General features: G+C 37.0%; 1 protein-coding gene and 1 pseudogene across 1 annotated transcript; one reads left to right on the top strand and one right to left on the bottom strand.

Moving 5' to 3' along the window:
* The first annotated feature begins 2,145 nt into the window (after positions 1 to 2,145).
* LOC133730281 (secoisolariciresinol dehydrogenase-like) lies at positions 2,146 to 3,324 on the top strand (annotated as a pseudogene).
* A 465-nt stretch (positions 3,325 to 3,789) lies between these two features.
* On the bottom strand, positions 3,790 to 12,325 carry LOC133732658 (nardilysin-like). The gene is made up of 19 exons (XM_062160241.1): positions 11,883 to 12,325; positions 11,016 to 11,091; positions 10,898 to 10,944; positions 10,232 to 10,344; positions 9,640 to 9,713; positions 9,404 to 9,499; positions 9,177 to 9,296; positions 8,465 to 8,698; positions 8,069 to 8,202; positions 7,640 to 7,796; positions 7,364 to 7,516; positions 6,753 to 7,132; positions 6,028 to 6,177; positions 5,721 to 5,903; positions 5,285 to 5,488; positions 5,087 to 5,193; positions 4,806 to 4,959; positions 4,440 to 4,561; positions 3,790 to 4,366 (listed from the first exon to the last, which is right to left on the bottom strand). Exons 1-19 carry the CDS (start codon positions 12,114 to 12,116, stop codon positions 4,105 to 4,107), a joined length of 3,000 nt encoding a protein of 999 aa, XP_062016225.1. The 5' UTR covers positions 12,117 to 12,325; the 3' UTR covers positions 3,790 to 4,104.
* Positions 12,326 to 13,107: the final 782 nt, after the last annotated feature.

The following is a 13,107-nucleotide window of genomic DNA, read 5'->3' as shown; positions in this document are numbered from 1 at the left end:
CATAGACAGACAGGAAGATAGTGGCAGTACCCACAAGCGGTACATAGAAATAGACCTACTCATTATACATTCAAATATGTAGAGGTAGCGGAGACCCTCATTCGGTACTACTCCAGAGGCACTAGAGAGACATAGAGTGCACATTGGCCCTTAGCTTCCTTTTTTTTTTTTTTTTTTTTTAAACCCCACCCCATTCCCACCCTTGATGGAGCTCGAACTCCTGACCTCTTATATATGAGACCAAAGCCTTACCACCCCACCAAACACACACACCCGGCCCTTAGCTTCCTAAATACAAGGAACTTATTGTAATTAGACAAAACTAAAAACATAAAGATGGGCCTAGAGCCAAAAACCCTAGCCCAAAATTTTGTCCAAAGAAGCTCCAATAGCATGCCCACTCAAAGTCCAATAGGCTTGGTTTCGCCCAGACCAAGCCTTCACATCCAAACACGTGAAGCTAGCAAGCACAGCAGTCCCCAGTGGCCATTGTGCCCACGCTTACTGTGCCAATATTCCCGCCGTCATGATGCAAACACCGCCACGAAACCCCGCCACCACAGATCATATGATCACCATGAAACCATCACAACCCAGCGCCCCTCGATCCTACGCCGCCGAAACCTCAACATCTGCAACGCCGTCGATCTGCAACCGAGACCCACCAACTACACCTCACGCATCTCAAAGATTTCCATCAGGACCTGGAGCCAAAACCACCTGCAAAACTTCGAGCAACACCCAAACCAGAGTTTCCCATACGCTAGCAACAAGCCCCGTCCGGTAGCAGACCACGCGGTATTGGCGAGGCCAAAAGGCCAGCCCAAATGCCATAGCCACCGCCGGACGATAGCGATCTCTTAGTTGAAGTCGGCTCCGATCTTTAGGGTTTCTCCAAGAGAGAGAGAGAGAGAGAGAGAGTTCAGCAAGTGTTGCAAGGCAAGCAACTAAGACAAATTAAAATTATATAATTACAGCATTAAAGCACACCCTATTTGGTACAGGATACAACAACGGTTCTAAGGGTGGTTCTAGTTGGATCTTCAAATTTGATATTTGGACCTCCAACTTTTTTCAATTATTAATAGACTTTGTCAAATCATAAGAAAAGATAAATATGGTTATTCAAAAAAAAAAAAAAAAAAAAGACAAATAAGGACAAAGACTCAAAGAGAGAAAAATGAAAAAAAAAAAAAAAAAACTCTTATTACCTCCCCAAATATAACATTCAATTGCCAATGAGAGTTGGTTCAGTTGGCAAGGGCGGACTTGAGGTGTAAACCCACACAAGTTCGATCCCCGCTACCAACAATCTCTCATTTGGTGGGCAATTTAGAAAATGTTCTGCATAATTCCATACCAATGGGCTGGGCTTAGAGTAACAAATTGTTGTATCTCATGTTCAAGGGTGTTTTGATAAAGATAAGGATGTCAACTTAGTTTTTCAAGTATTCTAAAAAGTAAATCAGAGGTGTACTAAGTATGAGAGGTCCAAATAGCAAATTTGGAGGTCCAACTAGAACCACCCAGCCAAAATCTAAAATTTTGACATAATTGATCCTAGAAGATTAATAAACTTTGAGAATTAATTAAATCACAAGGATAATTAAGACATTTACAAAATGTATTTTTATGAATTTTTTTTAAAAAAAGTACCCACAGCCCACTTTTCTCTCTCCCATTTTCTTTTCTCTGCAATAACCAACTCATTTTTTTTTTTCTGAAAAGAATAATAATAACTTACACATGCATGTAGAGCATGTGTAGAGAAATGCTAGTTTATATAATTACAGCATTAAAGCACACCCTATTTGGTACAGGATACAACAACTGTTTTTTTTATATTTTACTTAAAAGTTTCTTCTTTTTATTTAACTTTATTAATTTGCCAACTAAACAAATTAAGTCTAACTTAATTCAAGCTCGAGCTTCTCCGATAATCAACCTGAGTTTGAGCTTAAAAAAAAATAATCAACCGGAGCCGAGCGATTGAAAAAAATTATTCAAGCTTAAGCCTGACTTGAGCTTGATCAAAAGCAATTGAGTTGAGCTTAATCACCTTGGTATTTGCTTTGACTCGGCTCAGTGGTTTAAGTTTTCTCTTTCAATTAAACTTTTGGATGAGTGAATAGTAAATTTCTGGCTATGCACTACTATGAGGATACTGATTTTGATGAAAGCGAAAAACGAGAACTAATAGGGATTGAAGTTTTGAACAGGAAAAATGTTGCCTTTAATAGAGCTTTGGTTTCTCCAATCTGCTTCAAGATGGGATATTCATCCCAGAGTGCAAGGTAAGTCATATTGACTGGATATGAGCTAAATTGTACAAATAGTCTCTTCGTGATTTAATCACCTTTACTCAAATGCTTATCAAAGCAGACTTGAAGGCAAGGTGGCACTAATTACTGGAGCAGCAAGTGGCCTAGGAAAGGCAACTGCATCAAAATTCATCAGCAATGGTGCCATGCAAGGTTGTTCTTGCAGATATCGAACACCAGCTTGGGCAAGACGCGGCAAAGGAGCTTGGTCCTAATGCCAGCTTCATTGCCTGTGATGTCACAAAAGAATCCGACATTTCCAATGCTGTGATTTCACCATCTCTAAGCACAGCCAGCTTGATATTATGTATAGAAATGCAGGTGTAGCTTGTAACTCTCCTCCAAGCATTGTGGACCTTGACCTGGCAGTGTTTGATCAGGTCATGAACATCAATGTCTGAGGAGTACTGGCAGGAATTAAGCACACTTCGCATGTGATGATCCCTCGCAAAACTGGCTCAATTCTCTGCACACCCAGCATCGCAGGACTAATGGGAGGAGTAGCACAGCACACCTATTCTCTGTCCAAGTCTGCTGTCATAGGCATTGTCAAGTCTCTGGCTGCAGAGCTATGCCAGCATGGGATCCGGGTCAATTGCATATCCCCATTCGGCATTCCAACCCCAATGGTAATCAACGAAATGAGTCGGATTTATCCAGGAGCTGATGTAGAGAGGCTAATCAAAATTTTATATCACTTTGGCGCCTTGGAAGGAGCAAACTGTGAACCCAATGACATTGCCAATGCTGCACTTTATCTAGCTTCAGATGATGCTAAGTATGTTAGTAGGCATAATATGGTTGTAGATGGAGGTTTTACATCTGTCAAGATTTCGAAGGTCCCTGCACCAGATCAGGTGCTTTAACCACTCCATGTCAATTCTTGTAATGCAAAGATCAAAATTCCCAATTCAAACCACTTTCTAGTTTCTACTACTGTATGAAGATTCACAGAGAATAAAGAAACAAGGCAACAAGCTAAACCCTCAAGCAACATTGATTATGAAAGCTTAGTAGTACATACAAAATGACAGAGAATATAAATTTAGTGAAGGAAAAGAAAAAACCTTCAATGGGTTTGACAACTAGGCCTGCTCTATCCTTTCAGCAATCAAATTCACAGCTGCATTGGCTGATGAGAATGCACCATGAAAACTTTCCTGATAAGAAATGGAAAGAACAGTCTGTGAGAATTGGCTGCGATGAAACCAAGAAATTGAGTGCAGGCACAGCAACATTGATTTTAGCTGTAAGTTCATCGTAAGAGGCAGAATTGAACTTTGGAATTGCTGTAATTATTCGAGCTGCATACAAGGATTTCATGGTTTTTGATGGCGGGAAATAAACTTCAAGTGTTTTCTCTGCCTGGAATTCACAGATGATGAGCCTTTTAATGGTTTTAGACCCGCAACGTTTTGATTCTTTTGGATGAGACTCTGAAAGAAGGTCACTTGCTCCCTACTCCATCCAAATCAAAGAGGATTTCATTATCAACATCATAATTTTACAACAGTATTTCATAGATTTGTTGTTTAGGATCAGAAATTGAGTCAAAATATTTCATTAAGCCGGTATGGCCTCCCCATAGTCTTCAGGTTCAATCACTCTACTGGTTAAACTCTAGCAAACTATGCTAATAATGGGGTTGCACACAGATGACTGAACTAGGCTAGGTCTGAAGAGTCCCAGCCTAGCAAGAGTTGCAATCACTCTAGCTCGTAGCTACATTGCCATTATATTTTGTAGGGCATTTAGATCAATATCTGGAATAGTTCAATTTGTCTCAAGTATCCAGAGTATTTATCTTAGGTTTATAGAACTTCGATGACATCTTAAAGGCTGCAACGTCTTCAATGACTTGCACAGACTCCAGTCGTGCTACTTCTGCCTCTTTGAAGTCGGTGTTGCAACCCCAAACACAAGTTGCAAGTCTTCGACACTTGGGAGATGATTGTTGCAAATATGTCTTGTAAAAGTTGATAACATCCCCCTTCTGAATGCTTCTGAGTTCTTCTGCTGCCTTTTTTGAGTAGTCAAACATATACCTGCAGTATATTAACAATTATTAGAGTTGGGAGCGATCAGCATTAGAAAGCTATGTAGACAATATTGGAGTACCTTTTAATATAAATCTCATTCCACAATCGATTGGTTTCACACGTGAGGGATGTATCTTTCTTCAAAAGATTTTCCATTAGTCCAGCTTTATAATTCTCAAAGGAATCATCATCCAGTCCTTCCTGCAAACGCCATCGAATTCGATAACAGAAACTCCAATGCAGAAACAATATTCATGGTACACAATTTTGAGAATACAGGAAGACATGATTAAGAAAACCATATATCTTTTAAGTTGGAAGTAGACATCACACAACAAATCTTGTACAACCACAAACATGCAAGCAGTATTTTTTATTATTTTTTTTCTTTTTCTTTTTTCGGGTAAAGGCGGAACTAATGAAGGAAACTTGCTTGAATGCTTACCAACAAATCTTCCAGACCATTCATGAAGTTGTCTAGTCTTCCTTGTAGGTGGACTGGGTTGTACTCAGATGACTGAACAGAGAAAAGAATGCCAAAAACACCCCATTTTAAATCCCGACCACACTGAACTCCATACCCGAGCTGCTCCTTTGTCCTATTTCAAGAAATAGAAAGCCCATTATAAGAATATATAATCTGATCCGAGATGAAGTAATTCATCAGATTCAGATTCTTTAGCAAGTTGTTATTTAAGTTATAGCTTCAATCTTAAATGAAATCACCTTAGCTGATTAAAAAGTGGTTCCTTCACAATTGCATCGAAAAGATCTATCAAAACTTTCCATCTCATGGACTCGCTCCCTACTGCCCACTCAATTTGAAAATACAGCTGCAATGTCAAACCAACTCAACATATAAGAAAGAAAGTACATGATTATACATATCTGGAAAACCGGAAGAATCTAATCCATTTTAGTTACCTCTGTCACAGAATTTGTTTCTGACTTGTTCTTCACAGTAGCATCTCTAATGAGGTTAGCATTAGAAGGAAGACAAATACAATGATTTCTATACATCAATTCAACAGGAAGTGGTTTTACGGAAAAGATTGTCTTGAATAAATTTGAGAGGCTAATTGCTTCTTCTTCTGACAAATTACCATGGAAAAGGCCCTCAATGTAGATCTGTACATATTGAGGAGAGTACATTGTAACTTTGTAAGCATATGCCTTAAATATAAAAATATTGAGAAATGTAGAAATTATATATCAAGTATAAATTTAAAATATCTGATTCACATTTGGCAGGTTCTTCCATGGAGAAAGAGCTGGCTGGAGGATGTTTAATCAATTCAGTGAAAATAAAAAACAGTAATTTATTAGAATGTCCACTCTGACATATACTACTATAGTGTACCTGGGAGAAAAGCTCAGGAATAAATGACTTCAAATCAGAAACGGACAACCCATTCAAAACATGAAACAGCTCATCTACGTTGTAGAAACTCTGCAACAAAACTTGCTCTCTCAAGTATGTTGAGTGACCCCAAGGATTCATATTGGCATTCCTATACACTCGCACCATGTCTTCTTTAATAACCTATTACAATGTAATTTTGTTATAGACAAGGCAGAACCCAGAAAGGTATACTCAGCTATATGCATAATCAAACTTAAACCAGACATGGACCGGAGTGATGAAAATTAATGGCTACCTAGCATACCTCAAAACGATCATCAGTTGGCAAGAAGCTCTTTACTGTTTCCACAATTTTTGACAACAGAACTGGAAGCTTATCATTGAAACCATACACCTGCAGCTGGAGTTTGTCGGTAAACACAGAAATAGAAGTCCCCAAGCAGGCAACATAAGCCTACAAGCAGAGAGAAAAGGTTAAATCTTTAATACGAAAGACTAGCTCTCCAAGTCACTGGGAGCAGAGTACACTACATGTACAGTACCCTGGGAAAAGAAGACAAAACTAGCTAAGAAATGCTTGGGACACTATGTCTACACTCTATCTTACAACTCAGTTACTAAACATTGAGGATAATATTTTTCTTCGAGAAATCATATAAATTAAACATTCCTTGATTTCCTTAATATTGAGGAAATTATTTTCAACAAAAAACAAAATTAAGATCAAGGAAACTAAAAACTGAAGTTAGATGTTTGAAGAATGGCAATGGAAGAAATTGAAGAGAAGCGTCTTCGTTTTAATTGCCACTCCTAGAAAGATACAGAGAAGAAAACACACATATAGCTTTTCATTACCTAATTCCAAAACAGTAACAGACATTGTGTCTGGAACTACATGCAACAGTTTTTCTGGTCTCCTGAATTAAATGCAAGTAGTTTCTCCACAAAAACCATTTATTATATAATAATAGTTTTCGTCCATCTAAGCTGAACTACAAGGTCACATGTTATAAAAGACGAGATATTAACCTGATAGATGATCTCACTGAGCTCATCTTGAAGAAGGTCGATGTATAAGTCTGTCAAAACACTACTTTTTACATTATCATATCCACCTTTCATTCTGATGAAGAAGTACGCATTTGCCCGTGGAAGTTTAAAAGTACTATCAAGCTTGTACCAGATCTTCATCAATGGTTCATCAAACATACATGCCGGAGAAGATATATTTGAAATATCAAGACACATCCCATCAGAACGGATGGAAAAGTCACTAGGAATGAACTCATTTTTTGCCCGCAGATGCAACGATACATCAATTTCTGGAGGATCCTTCCACAATTCCATCAAAGCTGGAGATATATCTTCCTCGGTATAATGTGACCCGAACCAAGGCTCGCACTGAAACTCTGAAACAGATCAAGCAAATAGAAGGAAATGTTAATGCTTGTTCATACTTGTTTTACTCTAGTAAAATCCATATATTCCTAAATGAAACTTATGTAGTGGGACAGAGATGGTTCTTAATAATAAGTCAACAAACAATAAGATTGAAAGCAACAAAACGAAAAGATGGAGAAAGATGGACAACAAGCATGCTTCTTTATTTATTTATTTATTTGGCATAGAAAGGAATTCACCTTCTGACTTAAATGAGAACTTTGATACCACATCAATCCTCATGTTTTCTGGAGAGAAGAAACCCAGAACATTTTGTATCAATACCTCATCCCATATCCCAAACACATAGTCCCCATAAATAACATGCTCTGCTGCATAACGTCGTAAATTTTCTGCAAAAAAGAAGTTTGACAATAGTTAACAAGACACAAATACAGATATCTTAAAGGAATTTAATATGCACTGATACTGCGGACAGGTAAGAAAGAGGTGCACTTCCAATAAATGAAAGAAACCTGCAAGGTTTGAAACATAATCATCCTGGAAAGGCTCCTCCTCTGCAAATCTAAAGCACATGTTCCCTATATCCTGGAGTTCCCGAAATATCCATTCTGGCGTCTCCTGACGTAGTAACTTAATGTATTGATACACCAACCCAATTATTTCAAAAATCTGCAAGATAAGCATTCCATATAGCAATTGAGAAGTGAGAGATGGAGTAAAGTTGACTTCATTAGATCGTTCAACACTAACTGATATTTCCCACTGAACATGTAGAGAGAAATTAAGGCAAGCATCTATGGAACCATTAAACTATCCAAAATTCAACAAAAGAAAATTTTAAACTGAGGTTGGTTGCTCTGATGAAAGACAAACTCAGAAATTGGATATAGGATAATTAAACTCAATCTTCTACCAAAAGATTGATAAAATAGGAATAGTACCTTTTCCAGTCCAGAGTCAGTGAGGTATATGATCATGCAAAAGACATCGGCCACAGGATAGCGGCTCACCGAAGCACCTAGATACGTTGCCCACCCTCTAGCTTTGAGGTAGAAATGCAAACTTCCCCTGCCCTCTGGAAAACAAAAATTGCTCAGAACTAAGGCTAAATTAAGCACTATGCAGGAAAAACTCAAGAGGTACCACGCCTATTGCCAAGTCCATATATAATACATGCAAAAGTAACAAAACAAATGCAGAGAATTTATGACAGAGGCTATTCCAAAGAAAATAAAAATTTAGAAAAAAAAGTTACAGATGACAGAAGCATTCAAGCTCCCCTTCCTACAATGTCCCGTTTCATCAACATAAAACAACCTATCAATAAATCATCTTACCATGCACAAGGAGATGATGTAAATAAAATTCTGGGCCTTTCAAATAGTCTTGAAGAAGGCATGGAAGTTTCCATGACAATTGCAGTATATGAACATCTTGAACAGCCTCTAGCCTGTAAACTTTTCCAGCTTTCCAAATAGGACCGTCTGCCTTGAACTCCAGATTTACTTGGGGACCGGTTTTGACATCTCTATACAATTCCAAAATCCACTTCTCTAGTACATCGAGCGACTCTGCAAGAATTAGAACCATTTAAATGCATATAGATTTTATTTAATAATCAGAACTGAAAAGCAGAATTTATATGTTGATAGTATTCAAAACTGAAAGCTAGTAACACTATAACATTCAACTTGTAATAGCATCGAAAACTTCATCTCCATTGTAACTGAATCAGTTTCACCAATAACTACTGCCAAAAAATTATTATCACACTACCGACAAATATTTAATGTATAATAGTGTAGTCCAATATAAACCTCTACCAATTCACAGAATCCCATATTTATCAAGAAAACAGCAATCCCAAGTTGATAAGTAGATCCTTATCACTTATAAATTTATCGGAATCAACTAAGAAAAATTTGAACTCTTTCATTTCCAGCACTCAAGTACACCCTATGTGGTCACCAAGTGTCTTGATTAACCTCCAAAAAGTAATGGTAACAACGAAACAGAAGAGAGAAAGGAAAAAAGGATTGAAACTTTCACCTCCACCAATGACAACTAGCTTCATTAATCCACCGCGGTAATAGTTTCTGTACAATTTCAGTATTTGTTCCTGCAAGTTGATCCCCTTTTTCGTTGCATCATCCAAGCTCTTCTTATTTCCTTTCATGCCATATATAAACAAAGTGTAGTTTCATACCACAAATAAAATTTCTAAATTAAAAATAAAAAATAATAAAAAATAAAAACACAATGGATTCAAGTTTTACCTCGAGAAAATCTATTAAACGGGTGACCTGGTGTGGATGTATAGCATTGAAGTTGTCGAAGGCGGCAAAAGTCATTTTGCAGAACCCTGTTAAACTCTGCACTCCATTTTGTTTAAGAATATGTAATACAATTCAGAAATAAGGAATCTATACATTATAGTACTGTAAGCAAACTCTGGAAGAATTTAAGTGGAGGAAAAACTGGAAGCAATAATTTTAGTATTAGTAGCATGTACCTGAATCTATAGCCTGTATCTCTCGCTCCATGGATTCACTTTTTATCAGAGGTGAAACAAAGAACTGAGAAAATCTGATAAAATCAAAGAGCCCAAATAAATATAAACCAAGTTACTGAAGTAAAAATGCAAACTGGGAGTAAAATATAAAGGCGAGGTATAATAGTTCAGTGAAATAATTATGACAAGCAAGCAAGGGACCAAAACAAACAAATAGATCTGAAATGGAAACCTCACTGCAATCCCAACATTTTTCAGATTGATTCAGTGTCAGTGTCAGTGTGTCACACCAATAAGTAATATTCTTAGTCTATGCAGCATCTAAGTATAGGATAAAATAAGAGAGAGTAACATACATTCTTTTAACTATAGTTTCTAACTTCCTATCAATTTATTTGTTTTGGCACATAATCTCCAAGAAAACCAGAAATATTTAATTATTTCTCATTTCCAAAATGCTCATGTCAATGATAGAGACAAAGACAAGATTCAATGTCAATTCAGGAAGCATACCAAAGACTAAAACCTTACTTCATGCATGGACCAAAATTATCTCCAATACCAAGGACTTCATGAAGAGCACAGTATTTACCTTGTCAAGGCACCCTTAAGAAACTCCGGTTTCACTTCAAAAAAGTAGCAAGTATGCTCTGCACAGGTGTATGCATTTGATGACCCTCCATGCTTGGACAAGTAACTATCATACTAGCAGAGGGCAGAGCCAGAACAAGTGATAGCATAGCAGTAAGTACTCAATCTTCTCCCAATTAACTTGAGTGCAAGCTAACGGAATAAATTAGTTGTATTGAAGAAATTAATTTAGACGTCATTTACAACTAAACAATTATCCAAACAAAAGGGTTAACAAACTCACTCTTCTATCTTGTCTTGGCAATACAAATTGCACTCAATGCAGTTATTTCCTTTTCATGTTTGAATAGCATAAAAACCAAGTTATTAAGCTCCTAAACACAAAATATGCAGCACGTATGTCTTCTAGAATGTTGGCAGCAAAAGAACAAGCAAGCCCTCTGCTTGTATATATGTAGCAAAAGCAAGTTGATGACCTTGTCATGCTAAATATAATTTTTGATATGTCATGTAGTAATCTCTATTGGCAGTACAATCATGCTCCTTAATTATTGCCATGAATTTATTATGAACATTGGGAGCATGTGAACCTCCCAATGACTTGCTCATCAACACCAACTTAACTGGCACAAGATAAAATAAAATAAAAACTCAGATGCAAGCATACCTCATTTTCAACTGGGAATTTTGTACTCCCCATGAACAGCATGTGTTCTGCAACATTTAGTTTGTAAGTAATGTGTTCACACCCTATAAAGAAGGGTATGCGCATGTGTGCCACAAACCTAGAAAGTGTGCAAGCCCCTGTGCCTCCATAGGGTCAGACCAGCTGCCTATTCCAACGCACATTGCTGCTGCTGCCTGAAAAAAGAATCAAACATCTTTATTTACATGCTTCTAAACTGAGCTGAGCTAAACACCTTGAATATCGAGAGATATAATTACATCATACACAGTTATCACTAACCACTATGAAATAGAGTGGCTGCAAACAAATTAAAATCTCTTTTACAAAGTCCAGCAGTATACATGAGATGTACCACTATATATGACAATAGAAGCTAAAGAAAACTACAAATTTGTGTGTATTTGTAAGAAAAGCACAAACAAGATTGATACTCCAAGCCCAGTGATCTTGCAGACACAAACTCATACAATTTTCCTACCCAATAAGCTATTTTCAACAATGGAATGCTGATCCTATGCGTTACTCCAACTGGGTTTTTGATACACCAAAGTTGGATGTAAGTTCAATACACCAAAGTTGGATGTAAGATGGGCATTGCCTATTTTCAATTCAAAGGGTCCAAAACTGGGCTATTTTCACAAACCTCCCACAAAAACATTGAATACCAGATTGGTATTGCACAGTTTCAATCCATAATAGTGCAACAAGAACGATGGTAGAATATTATGAATAAAACTATTTCTCTACCAATAGACACAAACTCATACTATTTCTCTACCAAATAATGCCGATTTTATCAACTTACTCCAACTTGGTTTTCAATACAGAAACAGAAATGTTGCAAAAATAACCCAAATTATCAAAAGGTCCAAATTTTGGCTACTTTTTTGCATCAAACTTCCCGACTAAGACTTCAAATGCGAGATGGGTACTGCAGATTTTCACTCTAAAACAAAGCACCAACCTTCTTAGCCTGTAAAGCACCTCCCTTTCCCTTATTTCCAACCTCACAATCTCCACCTTTGGCTGCTTCTTCATCTTCACAGGGCTCAAGGCTCTTAAACCCTTGTGGGTATATATCAGGATCATGAATGAGTAATGCAGTGACGCCATTCTCAAGCTTAATCAATCTGTAGAGTCGTTTATCATTCGGAGACTTGATCACAACTTCATCGGAGGAGAAAGTGGGGCGACCCATCAGACCCAAAAAGATCAGAGCTTTTATGTAAAAAGTTTGAGTCTTTCTTATATATCAATCTCTCCAAGCTTAATCCCAGTCTTGCTTGTTACACCAGCCATTTTCATCCCCACAATAATTTCATGGACTTGAAAAGTAGAGAGTCAAAACTCAGCACCACCAAAGTTGATAGTGATGAAAAGGTTTGCCACCTAATTTTTTTGTCTTAACCTACCAAAACGTGGCGGTCCGCCGCAGGTTTGGACTTTAGGGAAGTTTTTGGAGGAGAAGCATTTATATGTTTTGGGAGGAAATGAAACGACTTTCGGACCCAGAAGAAAAAAAGAAGGGAATGCAATATCTTTTTTTTTTTTTTCTATGATGGAATTTATTTATTTATATATATATTTTTTTCCAATTCCTCTATAATTTTCTTCTTTCTTTTTTTTTTTTTTATGAACAAATTAGTAAATATCTAATTTGGAGGAGATAAATATTTTCATGATATAGTCAAACCGCCTCAGCAATAGTGTGACGTTGTAATGGATTATTGACACGTGGTGCCAATGATTTGACAAAATTAGACGGTTCCTACTTTATGTTTTCATATAATTTGGAAAAAAAAAAATATATGGGAACAAAATAGACAAAGTAAATGAATGCATTGGTCACTTAACTTTCAAATATGTTATTTTAATCACTCATTTTTAAGTGCCGTGTTTCACTTTCGTTGCTGATGCTGCTTTCTACTACTTTGCTTGACAAACAAAAAAAAATTATAGTTTTATTAGTACTTCAACTAACTTTATTTTCTTTTTTGGTCTATAGACTTCAAGTTACTTAACTTGTAAGTAATTAGAGCCCTCCTCCTCTTTTAGGATCAATAATTCTTATGGTGGGTATCGGCCACCCATCAAGTGTATGTGCCGTGTGGACTGGAGTTGGTCGCAGAAATCCTTTTCATGTTTTGCTCCTTAAGAAAGTCATGATATTTTAGGTAAAATTACCAATG

This window comes from Rosa rugosa, chromosome 2 (assembly GCF_958449725.1).
Source record: "Rosa rugosa chromosome 2, drRosRugo1.1, whole genome shotgun sequence".
Classification (NCBI taxonomy): domain Eukaryota; kingdom Viridiplantae; phylum Streptophyta; class Magnoliopsida; order Rosales; family Rosaceae; genus Rosa; species Rosa rugosa.
The sequence above is the reverse complement of the archived record's forward strand: the minus strand, read 5'-3'. Positions and strand labels throughout refer to the sequence as shown.